Source organism: Thermomyces dupontii (genome assembly GCF_041956625.1).
Source record: "Thermomyces dupontii strain NRRL 2155 unplaced genomic scaffold VTN31scaffold_8, whole genome shotgun sequence".
Classification (NCBI taxonomy): Eukaryota; Fungi; Ascomycota; class Eurotiomycetes; order Eurotiales; family Trichocomaceae; genus Thermomyces; species Thermomyces dupontii.
Genome location: NW_027192314.1, coordinates 683,709 through 700,153, shown reverse-complemented (window position 1 = coordinate 700,153; position 16,445 = coordinate 683,709). Strand labels below are relative to the sequence as shown.

At 54.7% G+C, this 16,445-nt stretch overlaps 7 protein-coding genes and 3 non-coding genes across 10 annotated transcripts; 5 read left to right on the top strand and 5 right to left on the bottom strand.

Moving 5' to 3' along the window:
- Nucleotides 1-1,224: 1,224 nt before the first annotated feature.
- On the top strand, nucleotides 1,225-3,906 carry VTN31DRAFT_7043 (uncharacterized protein; the record flags this gene model as incomplete). Its single annotated transcript, XM_069407721.1, has 1 exon — nucleotides 1,225-3,906. One exon carries the CDS (start codon nucleotides 1,225-1,227, stop codon nucleotides 3,904-3,906), a length of 2,682 nt encoding a protein of 893 aa, XP_069258346.1.
- A 278-nt stretch (nucleotides 3,907-4,184) lies between these two features.
- Nucleotides 4,185-5,539, bottom strand: VTN31DRAFT_7042 (uncharacterized protein; the record flags this gene model as incomplete). Its single annotated transcript, XM_069407720.1, has 2 exons — nucleotides 4,185-5,368; nucleotides 5,425-5,539. The coding sequence occupies 2 exons, from the start codon at nucleotides 5,537-5,539 to the stop codon at nucleotides 4,185-4,187; spliced, it is 1,299 nt and encodes a 432-aa protein (XP_069258345.1).
- Nucleotides 5,540-5,752: 213 nt separating this feature from the next.
- On the bottom strand, nucleotides 5,753-5,834 carry VTN31DRAFT_t75. Its single transcript has one exon. It is a non-coding gene; the product is annotated as a tRNA-Leu (tRNA).
- A 359-nt stretch (nucleotides 5,835-6,193) lies between these two features.
- VTN31DRAFT_7041 (uncharacterized protein) lies at nucleotides 6,194-7,334 on the top strand (the record flags this gene model as incomplete). The annotated part of the gene is made up of 2 exons (XM_069407719.1): nucleotides 6,194-6,451; nucleotides 6,507-7,334. The coding sequence occupies 2 exons, from the start codon at nucleotides 6,194-6,196 to the stop codon at nucleotides 7,332-7,334; spliced, it is 1,086 nt and encodes a 361-aa protein (XP_069258344.1).
- Nucleotides 7,335-7,428: 94 nt separating this feature from the next.
- Nucleotides 7,429-7,896, bottom strand: VTN31DRAFT_7040 (uncharacterized protein; the record flags this gene model as incomplete). The annotated part of the gene is made up of 1 exon (XM_069407718.1): nucleotides 7,429-7,896. One exon carries the CDS (start codon nucleotides 7,894-7,896, stop codon nucleotides 7,429-7,431), a length of 468 nt encoding a protein of 155 aa, XP_069258343.1.
- A 291-nt stretch (nucleotides 7,897-8,187) lies between these two features.
- Nucleotides 8,188-9,734, top strand: VTN31DRAFT_7039 (uncharacterized protein; the record flags this gene model as incomplete). The annotated part of the gene is made up of 3 exons (XM_069407716.1): nucleotides 8,188-8,304; nucleotides 8,369-8,608; nucleotides 8,676-9,734. The coding sequence occupies 3 exons, from the start codon at nucleotides 8,188-8,190 to the stop codon at nucleotides 9,732-9,734; spliced, it is 1,416 nt and encodes a 471-aa protein (XP_069258342.1).
- A 128-nt stretch (nucleotides 9,735-9,862) lies between these two features.
- Nucleotides 9,863-12,172, bottom strand: VTN31DRAFT_7038 (uncharacterized protein; the record flags this gene model as incomplete). The annotated part of the gene is made up of 3 exons (XM_069407715.1): nucleotides 9,863-11,975; nucleotides 12,029-12,113; nucleotides 12,166-12,172. The coding sequence occupies 3 exons, from the start codon at nucleotides 12,170-12,172 to the stop codon at nucleotides 9,863-9,865; spliced, it is 2,205 nt and encodes a 734-aa protein (XP_069258341.1).
- A 586-nt stretch (nucleotides 12,173-12,758) lies between these two features.
- On the bottom strand, nucleotides 12,759-14,248 carry VTN31DRAFT_7037 (uncharacterized protein; the record flags this gene model as incomplete). The annotated part of the gene is made up of 3 exons (XM_069407714.1): nucleotides 12,759-13,266; nucleotides 13,322-14,069; nucleotides 14,134-14,248. The coding sequence occupies 3 exons, from the start codon at nucleotides 14,246-14,248 to the stop codon at nucleotides 12,759-12,761; spliced, it is 1,371 nt and encodes a 456-aa protein (XP_069258340.1).
- A 204-nt stretch (nucleotides 14,249-14,452) lies between these two features.
- VTN31DRAFT_t76 lies at nucleotides 14,453-14,569 on the top strand. The gene has a single exon. It is a non-coding gene; the product is annotated as a tRNA-Leu (tRNA).
- A 283-nt stretch (nucleotides 14,570-14,852) lies between these two features.
- Nucleotides 14,853-14,968, top strand: VTN31DRAFT_t77. Its single transcript has one exon. It is a non-coding gene; the product is annotated as a tRNA-Leu (tRNA).
- Nucleotides 14,969-16,445: the final 1,477 nt, after the last annotated feature.

The following is a 16,445-nucleotide window of genomic DNA, read 5'->3' as shown; positions in this document are numbered from 1 at the left end:
CAGGGAATGGAGTCCGAAACTACGAGTACAGGACTGTGATCTGTCGAGTCTAAACTTGTCATAGTTAGGCCCAACCAGGAGGCCTCTTCTTTAATTGAAGCTTGGGGGTTCAACTGGGGGGTGTGCGGGCCACCATGGCATCAATTTTCAGCAGAATAACTTATAACCTAGTTATGCCTGGAAAGCGGGCCGGGCCTGGAGCCCCTGGAATTGGGAGGGTTGGGGAGGGGTTCCAGGGGGAGAACCCCCCAAGCAGCCCAAAAGCCTTCTACGGGGTTAGGCCCGAGGAAGGCTCATTCTGACTGGCTGCTGGGCAGGATAGAAAAAGGGGGAGATAGCAGGATTATGTAAGTGGCGCTCAGCAACAAAGGCAGTTCCAACTGAACAACAAAGAGCCGGCACAAACAAGGCCGTATTTACATATCAGATTGCAACCAAAGATCTATAACTACTCCGTATGTACAATGATAGACATAGCTAATACATATCTAGGGAGAATAGATCCAACAAAAGCTAGGTACTAGACTTGATCGACAAGGATGGAGTAGAAACTAGTACTATAACTATCAAAAAGCAATGCCCTCCAGTTGTCTACTCGGTGTTCCCCGCCAATCATCACCACCGGATCCCATCACCCAAAAACGAATGAACAGAAGTCCTTTCATACTCAAATCGTCCATAGCTGCTATGATCCAGACCAGCGGTAGAGGTATAGACGCGGAGCAAGAAAGTACCTAACCTATGAACCCCGAAACTGCCCTCGGCACCTCCCAACTTGCGGACCGAGTTGAAGAATCACGTGACTTTGGCGCAATCAACGCGGCTGGCGGTCACGTGTTCCACTCGAGACGAGCAATTTTCAGGCTTGCGCGGCTGAACGGGATCAACCCAACCAGATCGCATATGATCGCAGAGACGCCCCGACGCGACAGACGCCTGGTCAGGTGGTAATTTCAAGACAGCCCAATCGCCTCGCCGAACTCTGCCGAGCCAAATCACAAACGCCGTGGGTTCCGACCGCGGGCGGACACGTAGGTACCGATCAGCCATCCCTTGAGACGCGATATTCGGACACAGACTACTCCGTACTCGACTAAATTACGATCCGAAACCTGGGCGATTAAAGCTCCGTTTCGCGAGTTCGAACCCCGTCGCTGCTCTCCAAGTACCACCGTGGCTCCCATCCCGTCCTGCGTCACTGGCCGCTCGGACGGGCAATGGGGGATGCCTCCGCTCTCGGCCTACACCCCTTTTGAGTCTCTGCTCTTCTTCCAGTCGCTCGCCACGCTCGCCGCGCCCCCGATCAACTTCGCTGCAATTTCAGAGAAGCTCTGCAACAACCGATTCATCCGTGACAATGCCGCGTTCGATGCGAATCGCCTGAGCCCTCAGGCTCTGGAGGAGCTCTACACCACTTTGCTCGAAGGCGGCCTGGACACTAGTGTCGCGGGACAAAATGGCCAACCGACAGAGGGTGCGAACGCCAACCCCAAGAAGCGCAAGATCGCCGCGGTGAGGAGGGAAGATGGGAGTCTCGACATCGCCAAGTCACATTCACTGCTGGTTCCGAGTATCGTGTCGGAGCTGTATGCACGTTATAAGGAACGAGTGACTGCGGAAATCAGACAGGAGGAGAAGAAGTATCAAGAGATCCAAGAGGAAATCTCCAAGCTACTGAAAGAGAAGGAGAAGGAGAACATCCCACCTGCGACGACAGTGGTATCGGCTCAAGTCTCTGCATCGGTAGCACCAGTACCCGTCACAGCAGATGCAAAGGATGGCCAAGCGGACAAGACACAACCGTCGATTGAGGAGCCACCGCCAGTCAAGCCCCAAGCTGCGGCAGCGGCTCCGAATGTGACGACTCCTGGTGCGCCTTCGCAGGCACTTCCCTCTACGGGTGTCCTGGTGCCTGCAGCGGAAGCTTCTCATGTGAAACCTCCAACTCCCAGCCAACAGCCTGCACCCGCTCCTGATACTCCGTCAACAGCGAGCCCAACCAGCGACAAACCACCAACAACGACAGTCTCCATCCAACCCCCAGTGCGACCCCAACCGGCACGACCGATCGCGCAGGCATCGTCACCGAGATCTTCCGGGATATCCAAGACAACATTGCCACCAGGATCGACTATTGTGTTTCCGGCGCAACAGGGAACGCCGATGCCGAGCGCGTCTCCTGTGTCGGCACCGCGGCCCCCTCCTCCTCCGACCGAGAGTGCGGGCCGAAAAGGACCTCCAATGGCAGCTCCGTCGCCTTCCCCGATGGTCCATCAGTATCCGCTTGGGCAGTACCAACAGTGGTCCGTGCATGCGAGTCCGCAGATCCCATATGGGGGTTCTCCTGTCCCGGCTCATGGGCAGAATACGAACTTTCCAATCTTGGAACGCCCTGTGCCGCCTCAACCAGTGCCCTCGCGTTCACCTCATGAGGGCGGAAGACCCATCTCGCATCTACATCAGCCACAACAGCCGCCACAGCCACGTGGGCCGATGAGTCCTGTTGTTTTACAGAGTGGCGCGCCGTCACCACGATCGGAGACACCTGGGCATCAGACACCAATCCACCCGCTGACGCCATCGGTTGCAGCGTCCGCAAAGCGGCCGTCGCGCATGTCGGTGGATACCTCGGGATCTCTAACCCCATGGAAGCGGTCTCCACAGCTGAGTGTGACGATCCCGCAGTCTCCAGGGTCGCCAGCCCGGCCAGGGCCTGAAGATGTCAGCCCCATCAGCGGCCGGGCACCGTCGCCGGTGGAGGAAGAACCCGCAGAGACAGGGATGGAGACTCGGGCTCGAAAGAAACGTGCTGATGCTGAAACAGAGAGGGTCACGCGTAGCAGCAGGCGCAATGCACCATCGCAAGAGGGCGACAGCGCCAAATCCGAGAAACCCGCTCCGTCAGCCAGGACTAGAGGGGCCGGGAGTCCTGCGTCGACGCGCGGCGGTGGGCGTTCTGTTGCCTCTCACGACGAGGAGGCGGAGTCGACAAAAGTCAAGCATGAGGGTACTGCGGAAGACACTGAGCCGGAAACTCGACTGGGTACCCGCCGCCGGCCAGCTGCAACGGCAACGACAACAACCGATGAAGGGCCTGGGCGAGGAAGACTGAAACGCAAGCGAGCCGCAAGCGAAACGCTAGAGTCGGAGACCGCGGGGACGCCGGGCCGACAAGAGGCGACGGCGGCGCCGCAGATGGTGTACTGCACTCGCAACTTCCCGCGGACCTGCGCGCCGATCCTGAATGACGTGACAGCGCACAAGCACGCGTCGATCTTCGCCAAGCCGCTGACCGAGCGCGAAGCGCCGGGATACAAGGATCTGATCTACCGGCCGCAGGACCTCAAATCCATCAAATCCGCCATCCACCACGGCAGCAAAGCAGTTGCTGCCGCAACGGAGGCCGCAAGCAGCAGCACGCCCACTGCAGCGACGGAAGGCGAGTCACCTACACCTGCTGCCCCGAACAACGGCAGTGGCAGCAGCAGCAGCAGCACCACCACCACCACCACCACCACCACAGGCGGCCCATCCAAGAACACAATCCTCGCACTGCCCAAGACGGCAGATCTTGTACCTCCCAAAGCAATTGTCAACTCGGCGCAGCTCGAGAAGGAAATCATCCGGATGTTCGCCAACGCGGTGATGTTCAACCCGTCGCCGGACAACGAGCGCGGGTTTGGACCTGCGTTCCCGATGACGGCGGGGCGCAACAAGGACAACAGCAAGAGCGAGTCCGCCGCGCGGGAAGAGAGCTCGCAGCTGTGGGAGGTTGATGAAGGCGGCATCGTGCGCGACACGCGCGAGATGTGCGAGGATGTCGAGCAGGCGGTGACGCGCTGGCGGGCCGCGGAGCGGGCCGCGGAGACCGAGTTTGGCGCGGGGGTTGGTAGTGTCGGCAATTGATTCAACTGTATGATTGTATCCAGGAGAAACTTGCTCTTTTTTTTTACGTGGCCTTGAGAGTGCGTTGAGAGTGCAATGTTATTTATTATTGTAATACGATCCCCTCGGATGAAGGGCATGTTGAATGTGCGACATTGATCAGGATTCTATGTACGAGGGCACCCATTACTCTATCGTTCCCAACACCCTGTATACCCAATGCATGAACAAAATCATGAATGAATCATCGCATAATCCCGGCATCAATGAAAACATAAAACTTGGTGAATAAAAATATATCAAGCCGCGATCCTCTGCCCCGGCCTCGTCCTGCCCAACCCTTCCTTTGCATAAAAATCCATCGGATACACCCCTTGCCCTTGGTCCTGTCCGTCATCTGTGACATACCAGGCCTTCCTGACCCCCAACGCCACCAATGCCTCATACGGGGTGAGCAGCGGCCGCGGAAACGCATACCCCCAATCGATACTCAACCGCGGACAGGCGATCTGCACCCAGCACTCGACGTCGGGCATGGCGGCGAGCTTTCCGGGGAAAATCTCGCTGAGGAGGACGGTGACGTAGGGGATGTCTTTGGCGCGCAGGGCGTCCTCGAGGAGGGTCATTGTGTTGGGGTTGCCCTGGCGGCCGAGGGCGCCGAGGATGATGCCCCATTTCTTCCTGTTGCGAAATGTCTGCGCGGCGGCGGTGATGGCGTCCCGACGGAGAGAGTGCATCTCCGCATGGTCGTAGTGCTCGCGCGAGAGGACACGCGCATAAGGGTCGTAACGGTAGGCGGGGATGTTTGGGTTGTGGATCATGGCGGACTCGAGATGGAAGCGCCCATCGCCGAGGTAGAGGAGGACGTCGATCTTGTCTTCGTCGGATAACCGCGGGGAGGTGCAGCCCAGGATCTCACCCTTGGACAAGGGCATGACCTGCGGGATGACAACGCGGAAACCAGCGCGTTCCAGCACGGGCTTGAGCCCATGCAGCGTCGCATTGAACTGGATGGTTCCAACCATAGCGATGGTCTGCCCCGGTGAGAAATTCCGCTCCAGCGTCGCAACCAAATGCGATGTGTCGATACTGATATCGACAAAGATGTACAGCGTCTTGATGGTCGTCACATCCACCGGGATTAGACAGCTATGTGCGTAGTGCACAAGCAGATCGCAGCCCAGCGCCCGCGCGGTGTAGTCGTCGATGCAGCACGCGCCGTACGTCACGTCGCCCATGATCAGCGTCTCGACTCCCGGGCAAAACTCCGTCAGGATGTCCGAGATGGTCGTCGCGAACATCAGCAGCCCTTCGGGGAACTGCAGCGCAACCCGCTTTGCGCCCGTCGTCCGGATCCGGTGGATCGTTTTGGGGATTTCGAACGAGTAATTCTTCGGCAGGAGGTCGATCGCCGCGAGAATGTCGGGGTTCTCCGAGATCTCCGGCGGGACATGGTTCAACGTGCGAGGGGTTCTTCGAGGTGCTGATGTGTATTTGTTCAGTCATGGAACAAGGAGTTGGTTGCACGATTTGACCTACCTGTCTGAACCGCAGTCACATCGCTCGTCGCTGAGGTCTCTGAAGCCTCCGCTGTTCGTCGCCCGACAAATCTCTTCTTGGGTTGACGGCGCGGGGCAGATTCAGCGTCTGCCATGGTGGCGGTTGTATGTGCTAGGTAGCGGGTGGTTTAATGGTTCAAATGGATGCTATTATCTTGAACTCATTTCCAATGACCTCTATGGGTATGGTAAGGGCAAAAAAAAAAAAAAAAAAAAAAAAAAAAAAAAAAAACTAACGACCCTGATAACATTAACGGCGTTGAGCAGTCGAGGGAGCGGGGGGGAGAGCAGAAAAAAAATTTGACTGTTGACAAGAAAGGGATTCGAACCCTTGACCCGTAAGGGAGCGCAGCTTAAATGCGCCGTCTTAGACCACTCGACCATCTTGTCAATATCATCCAGACAATGCCCTTATAACGATTTATAAGCCTTCCAGATCCGTACCGCGCAATGTCGTTCAAAAAGGCCGGTTGATAATAGCAGGCCCTAAGAGAATAGAAAACAGACGCGAAAGGAACTGGTTCACCCTGTCAGATCATCATCAAACTCAACCAAAACTCTGGTCTTTAAAAGTCGATCCCTTGGATTGCCGATGATAGCCTTAGCCTAGGCCCAAATCGGTTAGGACCTGCCAAGAACGGATCGAGCTTCTCCGCATGCTTATCATATCTCCCCACGCCGGCTTACTGACCGTCCCCGGCCCGGATTTGATGCTCACGTTCGACCAGGAACTCTAGCATTCGCACAAAATGTTTCGATTCTGTCCCCGGACGCTTTCCGTAAGCTTCCGCACAATCACACCACGATGCAGCCGCCGCTTTGCGACCGAAGCTCGCCAACGAGCGGACCACGTGCGCATCGTCGAAGTCGGCCCTCGTGATGGCCTGCAGAACGAAAAGAAGGCCATTCCCCTGGAGACTAAGATCCAGCTGATCGAAAAACTGGCACAAACGGGTGTGACTACGATCGAAGCAGGCTCCTTTGTTTCGGCAAAATGGGTGCCACAGGTAAGGAGTTTGGACGTGGTCTCTTGAGCTCGGCTAACGGCAGGGGATGTGGTAGATGGCCAATACAGGAGAGATCCTGCAGCATCTCATTAGAACACCGCCGCAATCCAAAAATATGATTGCGTACAACTACCTGGTACCAAACATCAAAGGACTGGAAAACCTGGTCAACATCATGGACGCCGAGGGGGCAACGGCCGAGTCGCCCGGCACGGAATCGAAGCCCGCCACCCGGACCGAAGTGTCCTTCTTCACGGCGGCCACCGAGTCGTTTTCCAAGGCCAACACCAACTGCTCAATCGCGGAGTCGCTCGAGCGGGCGCGTCCGATCGTCGCGTTGGCCAAGGAGAAGAATATCCGTGTGCGAGGCTATGTGTCTGTGGCGTTAGGCTGTCCCTATGAAGGGCCCGACGTGCCGCCTTCCAAGGTTGCGGAGATCACGGCGTCGTTGCTCGAGATGGGTGTGGATGAGGTGTCGGTCGCCGACACCACGGGGATGGGCACGGCGCCGCGAACCCTGGAGCTGCTCCGAACGCTGTCGGCCGCCGGCATCGCCAACAATGATCTCGCGCTGCATTTCCACGACACATACGGCCAGGCACTCGTCAACACAATCGTGGGGCTGGAGCACGGTATCCGGATCTTTGACAGCAGTGTCGGTGGGCTCGGCGGCTGCCCATACTCCAAGGGTGCCACGGGGAATGTCTCGACGGAGGATCTCGTTCATACCCTGCACAGCCTAGGCATGCACACCGGGATTAACCTCGAAGAGATGGCTCGCATTGGATCCTGGATCAGCAAGGAGCTCGGACGGGAGAACGACAGCAGAGCCGGGAAAGCCACCCTCGCACGGATAACAGGAGACAAGACAACATGCCCGTGATGAACAATGTACAACTAATAAGAAAAACAATCTAGTCAAATTTACCTGTAAGATAGAATTCTATACCAATCACAAGTCAATCCAAGCCCTGGATTCAGAAATCCGTGACCCTCCCTCCAAAACTCCAATCCCCATTGGCACCCCATCGCAAGGGCTCATTCTTCGGCCCGCCAATCTCCCCCGTCTTTGGATTCTTATCCCCTTCAAACTCGGGCTTGAGACCGTAGTCCCGAATGTCCGGATACGCGCCGTCTGACTGTTCGGGAATCCTTTGATCCTGGGAGGGCGAAGTCTGTGGCGACTGGGAGTCCCCGGGCTGGTTGACGCGCGGCGTACTAAATGCGCCGGTCGATTGGCGCTGTAGCTTTTCGAAGATTTCTTGCTCCTCCTTTGGTAGACGCGGGGGTGCTGGACCGCTGCCGAACAGGTTTGGTTTCTTGCTGGTGCTGTCGTCGGTTCCGCGACGGGTGAATGTGGTTGAAAAGAAGCGAGGTAGGGATAGGGAGGTTAGGCGACGGGTAATAACGGGGGTAGCTGTGAGAAGCGTTCGCAGAGCCGTCATTTTTCCTTTTTTTTTTTTTTCTTCTCTCTGTATGTCTCCTGTCTTGCCGACTTCGTGAGAGACTTTCGGATGGCAAAGAGTAGATCGGACGAATCTGACGAACCTCGGAATCGACAATCGGAGCTTACTAAGCGAGATCTTATCGATAAGATCGGAGCTTACTTATCGATAAACATCACAGTCATCGCTTTTTAAACACTTGAGTCAGATGAGGATTTCTTCACTTTAGACAAGCCATTGTCCTTCGTTCTCGAGTTTTGGTCTCTCAATTTCTATATATCCTAAAGCGCAATGGCTCTGCGAGTGGCCGGCCGGTGGTTGTGGTCCTCCTCCCCGAGGTCACTACATTCATTCACGATCCGATCATTTAGTTCCACGCCTCGCGCGTGGAGCGAGAAATCGACAACGGTACGACTGACTGTCCCCCCCGAGTTCCGCAGAAGAATGGCGCTCGGCTGAATTACAAGTCTAGGCTTCAAAGTCGCTGCCGACACCTGATCCCGGCCCGGAGTCCGTGACGGCGGCTTTCCTCGAGGAAAGGACTCCTTATATGGTGCCGACGTATGTGCGGCCAACACCGACTTTTGTCAAGGGCCAGGGATGCTATCTCTGGGATTTGGAAAACCGACGATTTTTGGATCTGACAGCGGGCATTGCGGTCTGTTCTCTGGGACATTGCGATCCTGATATCACCAAGGTGATTTCTGAGCAGGTATGTCTTTCTTATATAAAGTACTTGACTGATACACTGGACAGAAAACTATATACTGACATGCAAGGCCGACACATTGGTTCACGCGTCGAACTTGTACCACAACGCCTGGACAGGAGCCCTCAGCAAGCTCCTCGTGGAAACCACCGTGCAGTCCGGCGGCATGAAGGACGCCAAGCAGGTCTTCATCGCCAACTCCGGCACCGAAGCCAACGAAGCGGCGATCAAGTTCGCCCGCAAGTTCGGGCGAATCGTCGACCCCTCGGGCGCAAAGCACGAGATTGTCTCCTTCCACAATGCGTTCCACGGACGCACCATGGGCGCTCTGTCCGCGACTCCCAACCCGAAATACCAGGCCCCCTTCTCGCCCATAGTGCCGGGATTCCAGTACGGCGAATTCAACAACGTCGAACAACTCAACAACCTCATCACCGACGCCACCTGCGGTGTCTTCGTCGAGCCCGTCCAAGGCGAGGGCGGCCTCCGCGTCGCCACGCCCGAGTTCCTGCGCGCCCTGCGCCGCCGCTGCGACGAGGTCGGCGCCGTGCTCATCTACGACGAGATCCAATGCGGTCTCTCCCGCACGGGCGCCTTCTGGGCGCACTCCCACCCACACTTTGCCGGCCCGGAAAACAACCACCACCCAGACATCCTCACCACCGCCAAAGCCCTCGGAAACGGCGTCCCCATCGGCGCCACCATCGTCACGGGCCGCGTCTCCGCGGCTATCCACACGGGCGACCATGGCACCACCTTCGGCGGCAACCCCCTTGCCTGCCGCGTCGCGCACCACATCGTCTCGCGGCTTTCCTCGCCCGACCTGCAAAAGGGCGTCGAGGAGAAATCCGCCCTCTTCATCGCCGGGTTCGACGCATTGCGCAATAAATTCCCGGACGTCATTGCCGAGATCCGTGGGTTGGGCCTCATGCTGGGCGTGCAACTCTCGGACAAATATGTGCCCCGTGCAGCGGAGATCCTCACCGCGGCGAGACAGCGTGGCGTGTTGGTCATTACCGCCGGGGAAGGGTGCTTGAGGTTTTTGCCGCCGTTGACCATTACGGGGGACCAGATCAGGACGGGGTTGAGGGTGCTGGAGGAGGCAATTGCGGAAGTCGTTGGAAACTAATTTATACATCTCAAAGAATGTATTTGTAGACGAGCAAAAGAAAAATTTCGGGCATTCGGTGTATACATTTTCTCTACCGTTCGGGTCTCATACCATCAAATATACAGTATTATATAAAGTCGAGTTTATTAAGGAGTCCGGACTCCCTCACCTAATCCCATCAACCCCCCCGCTAACCCATCCATTCGTCTCCCGATGAGATCCTCTTCACTCGGGAGACGGGTCATCGAATTGCCGCCGCCGTTAAGGACGTGCTCATCCTCAACGTCGTTCGCGCAGGGCTCGATAGTAGTACTCTGCAGAACGCCGTTTTTGTCCAGTATGGACAGATCCAATGGGGAGTTTGAGACGGACGGGCCGGTTTTCTCGCTACTTGTCTGGGAGTGTTCGTCGTTTGATATCGAGGAGGTCTTGTTTGCCTGTTTCAAGGGCATGAATTTCGATATGCGCATCTCTAGCGGACGGTCATCGTCGGACTCGCCCGTCGAGCTACGTCGGCTGCCAAGCGTTGCGTCCGCATTTGTACTTGAGCGTTGGGCCTCTGCACTTCTCGGGAACATCCTGCTGCGTGAGACTTCGTCATCAACTGCCGACCTTGCGAAAAGGTCCATGATACACGCCGCGCTTCGGTAAATATGTTTCCATCCCTCGGGAAAGATCAAGGGAAAGATCATGAACCCATGCGATATACCGGGGTGTAGATTGACCTCAACATGGTCCTTCTCGTTAAATGCCTGCCGGGCCTTCTCCAGGCCCAGATCCTGCCGTTCCCGGAACCGATGGAGTTTCGCTTGTCGGATCCGACCGGCGAAAATCACCGTATCATCAACGAGCGGGTCCCGTTCGCCTGTGAGGATGTACGTTTTTGGAAACCGCGCAAGGATGGCTTCCGGCGCGAGGATGGGCGAGAGCAGATAGTCCGTCTTGAAGTCCGGACGGTTGTGCGGACCGATATACAGGATAATCATCGCGCGCATCATCTCCGGCGACAGGATCCGGTCGTTGAAGTACGATATCATGGATGACACGGCCAGCCGCGTCTGGATCCGTTGCGGTTGTTTCTCTGCGGCAGCGGCGGCTTGGTTGGCTAGGCTGGATGGTGTCCCTTGCGCTGCTTTCGAGGGCTTGCCCTCGTGCGCTTTATGGTTGAAGTAATCGGCCGTCACCTCGTCCACGCTTGAACGAACGTTCGGGGTAAGCCGATTGTATTCCTCGCTCTTCCGCCTCAGAACATTTTCGTTGGTTTTCCTCACTCCCTTATCTTGGATCAACGACATTTGCTCTTCGCTCATCCAACTGCCAATGTTCATGTCAAGTGACGGGTACGCCAGCACGAGTCCGTCCGGCGGCGGTAGAGCGTCTTCCCCATACCGTCCGTGAGTTTCTGCAGTGCCCGACTGGAGGATCATGATCGTCACCCCGGCGGCCAGATTACCCCCGGCGCTCTCACCAGTAATGACAACACGAGGCCGAACCCTGCCGCTGAAACCAACGCAGCGGCCCCAGCTTTCCATGACGGTTCGATAGACGTCATAACACTCATGCAGTGCATAGGGGTACGGATATTCCGGCGCCTTTTTGTAGTCCAGGCTCAGTATGGGAACCCCAGTCTTGCCTGCCCAGGCCAGCAGCTTGTCATCGGTTGTCCGAGGATTCATGGCAACGTAGCCGCCACCAGGAATATCCAGCACCAATCTCGTCTGATTACGCAGTGCATGTAGCGGGCCGTCAAAATAGAGCCATGCGTTGACTGGATCTTTATATGATGAACCCCGAGGACGCGGGATTCTGATCGCGCGAGGAGGGTATTTAGTAAAACGTGGCCGCAGTAGTCTGCTCGCGGCGGCGAGGTACGGTGTTGTTGACTTGTTCCATGAAACACGCAAGTGCTCGACTGTCAGGATTGCACGCACCCGTCTGACCTTTTCGTCTGCCTGCTCCGCGGCGATCAGATAGTAAACCGAAAAAACGACGGATAGAAGATCCCTTAGCCATGTCGGCCGGATCTTCATTGCCGTCCAGAATCCCGCATCGAGAGCAGTGGTGACCCAAGTCGCACGAAAATAGGATCGCGAGTATAAATTCGCCAGCGGTTCCGGGCACTCGAGTCCCATGATATGCGAAAAGTTGCGCGAGATGTACAGCCACAGCAGCGTGAGCACCATTGTCTGCCATGGCGTCAACTTCTTTCGAAGTTGAGCCGAGATGGCCCTAATGCCAGGAGGGCCATGACGGTGCCCTCTGTGTTGAAGTCAGTCTCTTGTTTTCACGGCAAGGTCAGTTAGGCAACGTACTTCAGGAGATATAGCGACCAGAAACAGACCACTGCAGAAACTTGAATCTTTCTAAAGTACGTGGAGGGCCTTCCCAAAACATGATCTTTGAGTTCGTTAGTGTGGTGTCGATATCCTTGATCAAATCCATGACTTACCGATCATCTTGAGCTGTGTCACCACACAAGGGAAAATGGAAATCTCTATATATATAGTATCTCCCGAGGGAGGACAACCCCTTATTCTAAAGTGTAGACGGGAGCGATGCCCGAGGACCAACACCACTCAGAAGTCAAATCAGAATCATATGCAGCCTGGAAACACAGAGAAGATGTGTATAGATTCAGATGGTGGGCGAGTGTCAAGACGATAGTAGAGTCAGTTGCAATCACATGCAGAGGTCAACTGCGAAGAAACCGTTCGAATCACAAAAATCAAACAGCTGCTCCCACATCTATCTGGATATACGGTAGATAGTACTCAAGACTAGATTTCTGAGAGAGTATATCAAGTCATCATAGACTCCAAGCCATGTCAGACACATGAAGAGACGGTCATCAGCTGGTATTACCTAATCTGGAATGCCTGCAAAAATGCATGTGAAAGTCGAGTCACGTGAAGCATGTGAACCCGGACCGGCTGGTTTCCCTTTCCAGATTGACGAGCAGATAATAGTGCTCTTGAGCCATCTCGAACTGTACTGTCGATCCTGTCAAGATAGATGGCTGCTGGATGACGGCAGAAGGCCAGCTCATGTTCGAGTGCAATAATCCCTGCCGTGACGAACCTGCCATCCACACAACCAGACCTCAAATGCCATCCCCAAGAAACCCGCAATGCAAATACCGCCAGAGTCGCTCACAGTGGTCGCCGAGAGCGAGAACTCTCGATCCTCCGGTGGAATGCGATCGCTGATTTCAGCAAACGTATTGACGTAGACCAGCCCGCCGAGGAGTCCTTCCCAGAATATGATGATAAAGATCAAATAAACGCTGGGAATGAAGTTGAACAATGAGTGCAACGTAAGCAGTGCCAGGTTTGCGACCTGTAGAATCGAAGGAAGGTATAGATTGTGCACTCGGAAAAAAGGTGTCGATGATCGGGAAATAAACACTCCCACTTGGTAGATGGCATTGTATGCAGGATAGAATGCCCGGAAGTGCCGAAATGGAGTCTCCTCCAGCGGGAAAAGAAGGGTCGGCGCAACTCCCTGATTGACGGTATACTCTGCAATGTAAACCAAAAGCAAAGGCAGCATACTACAGTACGGCGGAGTCAGCAGACGGGAACTGATTATCAAAGTGTCAGACCTACAATGGGAAAAAGAGACTCTTTGCGCGGTTGAGATTGCCGCGAAACCGGGACCACCCCTGCATCACACGGTTGCTCAACTTGTGGTCTACGGCCAGATGGACAGGCGGCCCAAGTAGGCCCTCACGCTCCTGCCATTCACTCTCACGACTCTGCCGACGAGATATATGCGAGTTGCCAATGGGTTCATCAGACTCTGGGACAGGCTCATACTCGGTCCGGGATCGCGATGACTGGCGAAGAGGGCCGAGCGGTAAAATCAAGAAAAAGCTGACCAGCATCACTGCCGGAAGACAGGCCGAGAACAGCAGGGTACCCCTGACGCTGAGGCCGAACGTGGTGGTCGCCAGGGCGTACATGCCCGCACCAATCAGTCCCGCGGCGCCTGTTCCGCTCCCCCATGCTGCCAAACTGAATGGTCCATAGTAGTGCGTCAATCCAAGGAAGCTCAGCTCGCCGCCTCCACTAGACAGACTGGCAAGAATGACACCAGAAAGCTTCGATGCAATGGTACTACTGTCGGTGTAGGGCGGAGTGAGGGCGATCATCAGCATGCCCCAAACCGACAGGGCGACAAAAATGCAGACTCTTATCGAGTACGGAACCAAATGTATAAAATACGGCGCCACCAGCTTGGTGACGAACGAGGGAACAACATCGGCGAGGAGGACGACGCCTTTGGGGATCTCGGGGCCTACGAGATCGAGAGCGGCGGACAAGATGATCACGTACAGGACATTGTTTATTAAGCCTACACGAACACGACTGCGGTTAGTTTCCGAGACAAATCAGCCAGTTCTGTATGATCAGCTCACCAAGAAACCAAAAAGCAATGCAGACTCGAGGGTTGGCGCCGTTGAAAGTTGCTTTCAACCTCTCCCGGAAGATGGCCCACGACGAGCTTGGGCTGCCAGGCAAGGGGAGTGGCATTGCCAGGCCAGTCGAGGTCTCGTCAGTGGATTCTGGCATTACATGCAAAAGTCGACATTGAGAATGAATTGGCAAACTAGGAGCAACTGCGTGCCCTTACAAGCAATCGGGTTGAATTGCGGAAGAGGTCGTAGACCAGCACAAGGAAGTTGGGTCTGGAAGAGCCTCCAAGGATCAAAAAGTGCAGCGGCTTCCCCAACATATGGCAAGATGGCCGAGCGGTCCAAGGCGCATGGTTCAGGTCCACCTGAATTTCACTGCATCGCCAGATGCGGTTTCCATGTCTCGAAAGGGGCGTGGGTTCGAATCCCACTCTTGTCAACATCTTTTTTCTTTTTTTTTCTTCTCCGCCTCCGTCTCTAAGGAGCATGAAATCTTCAGTTCTTAACATCTCTACATTCAGGAAGTCATGAAACGGGTCTATAGTGCCTGAGCAGCGCTTGAGATTGAACGTCCTCCGTACTTTACTCCGTATTTTGTGTCGCTTAACGACTCAAAACTTCAATTTGGCCAGTTGGCACTTGCAGACACCTACCAGTTGAGTCTTGGCGCTAGTTAGGTTATGTCTCAAGGAACAAAATTCGAAGCCCCACCACCGTCACAAGGCAAGATGGCCGAGCGGTCCAAGGCGCATGGTTCAGGTCCACCTGAATTCCGCTGCATCGCAGATGCGGCTTCCATGTCTCGAAAGGGGCGTGGGTTCGAATCCCACTCTTGTCAACATCTTTTTTTTTCTTTCCCTGGCACTCACTCCACCTAGGTACCTGTTGAGTTCCGGCACTTGATTGACAAGTAGACTCGATTCCTTTCACCTCGTTGTCATTTACCTTTTCAAGTTCCTTCTCGCTGTTCCACCGTCGTTTGCAAGCCCACGGTCTATTCAGTGCAGCGGACTCCTGTGCTAGTGATCGGAGATTTAAATTCAAGCAGGCAATTCTTCAGTCGTACCGTACTGCATACCATCGCAGTGCAGGCGTCGAGTTACACTCTTTGTCCCATGCCTGTACTCCGTATCGTTGGTCAAAGTACATGAAAAACATGCGTGACCCGCATATGACGTCCTTTGTTCGTCAGATTATTCGACTACAGAGTCATTAAATTAGAATCAGCTGGCTGCACATGCATGCGCGATCTGGAATGGCAAACAGGAAAGCTGCATCCTGCGAGACATGCTGGAACCGATAAGACTCGACTCACTCGAGTTCGTATTTGATTCTGTTTGTACTGTACACCGCAGTCTTGGATGATGATGGGGTTCCCCGTTCTGTCGTCACCTTGACTGTGAGGTACGAGTACTTTCTCACCTGTTCCTGGACTTGACGGCGGGGAAGCAAGAAGCAGGCGGAAAAGTAACGAGAATGACGAGTGGATGAGTCAGCAATTAGAATTCTTGGCTTTCCAACTAACCCCTTTGGGCTAAGGGCACCCGTCGTGGCCGCAGCTTTCTTCCACAGTTATTGGCGGATCATGCAGGAAAGCTCGGGCTTGTTTTTTTCTTTCTGCCACTTCGCACTGTGCATTGCGGCTTGCTCTTTATGCCCAAGAACTGCTCCTAGGAATCTCTCTGGACAAATAAAAATAACAAGCATCTCAACGCCTCGTCGTCTGGTTCGTTTGCCAGCGTCCCGCTGGTGTAGAGAATTCACTGACTTTCCACTTACGGAGTTCATAGTATTAGTTAGGTTAGGTAGTAGTTGGGAAGTTTACTCCAAGAGAACTCGCAAATTCCTGTCAAATATACTCTACTCGTATGTACTCGTATGTACTGTAGCCTCAGCCTCGGGTTGATGGACCGACCTTGATCTGCCAAGGGATCCTGATGGACGATGCCCAAGCACCCAACACACACAAATCCCCCGACCACCATCCTCTCATCGGCCGTCCAGGAGTGCGATGGGCGATGGCCGTGTCTTATCAAATTCTCGAATAGACTGCTCAACCCCGTCTGGCACGTGGATCATTGGACACATCGGCCAGCACGCAAAATCTCCACAACCCGTTAAGTTACATACCTACTTACTTAGCTGCGTGATTAGGTAGGTTGGAAAAAAATTGATTTCTATCGCATCTCCACCGCCTTTTTCTTATTCTTATTTTTCATCTTCCTCCTCTCTTTCTCTGCTGCTGCCTTGCTGCATGCCCAACATTTTTTTTTCTTTTTCTCTTTTTGGTTCTTTATACATCCCTCAGTAGATAC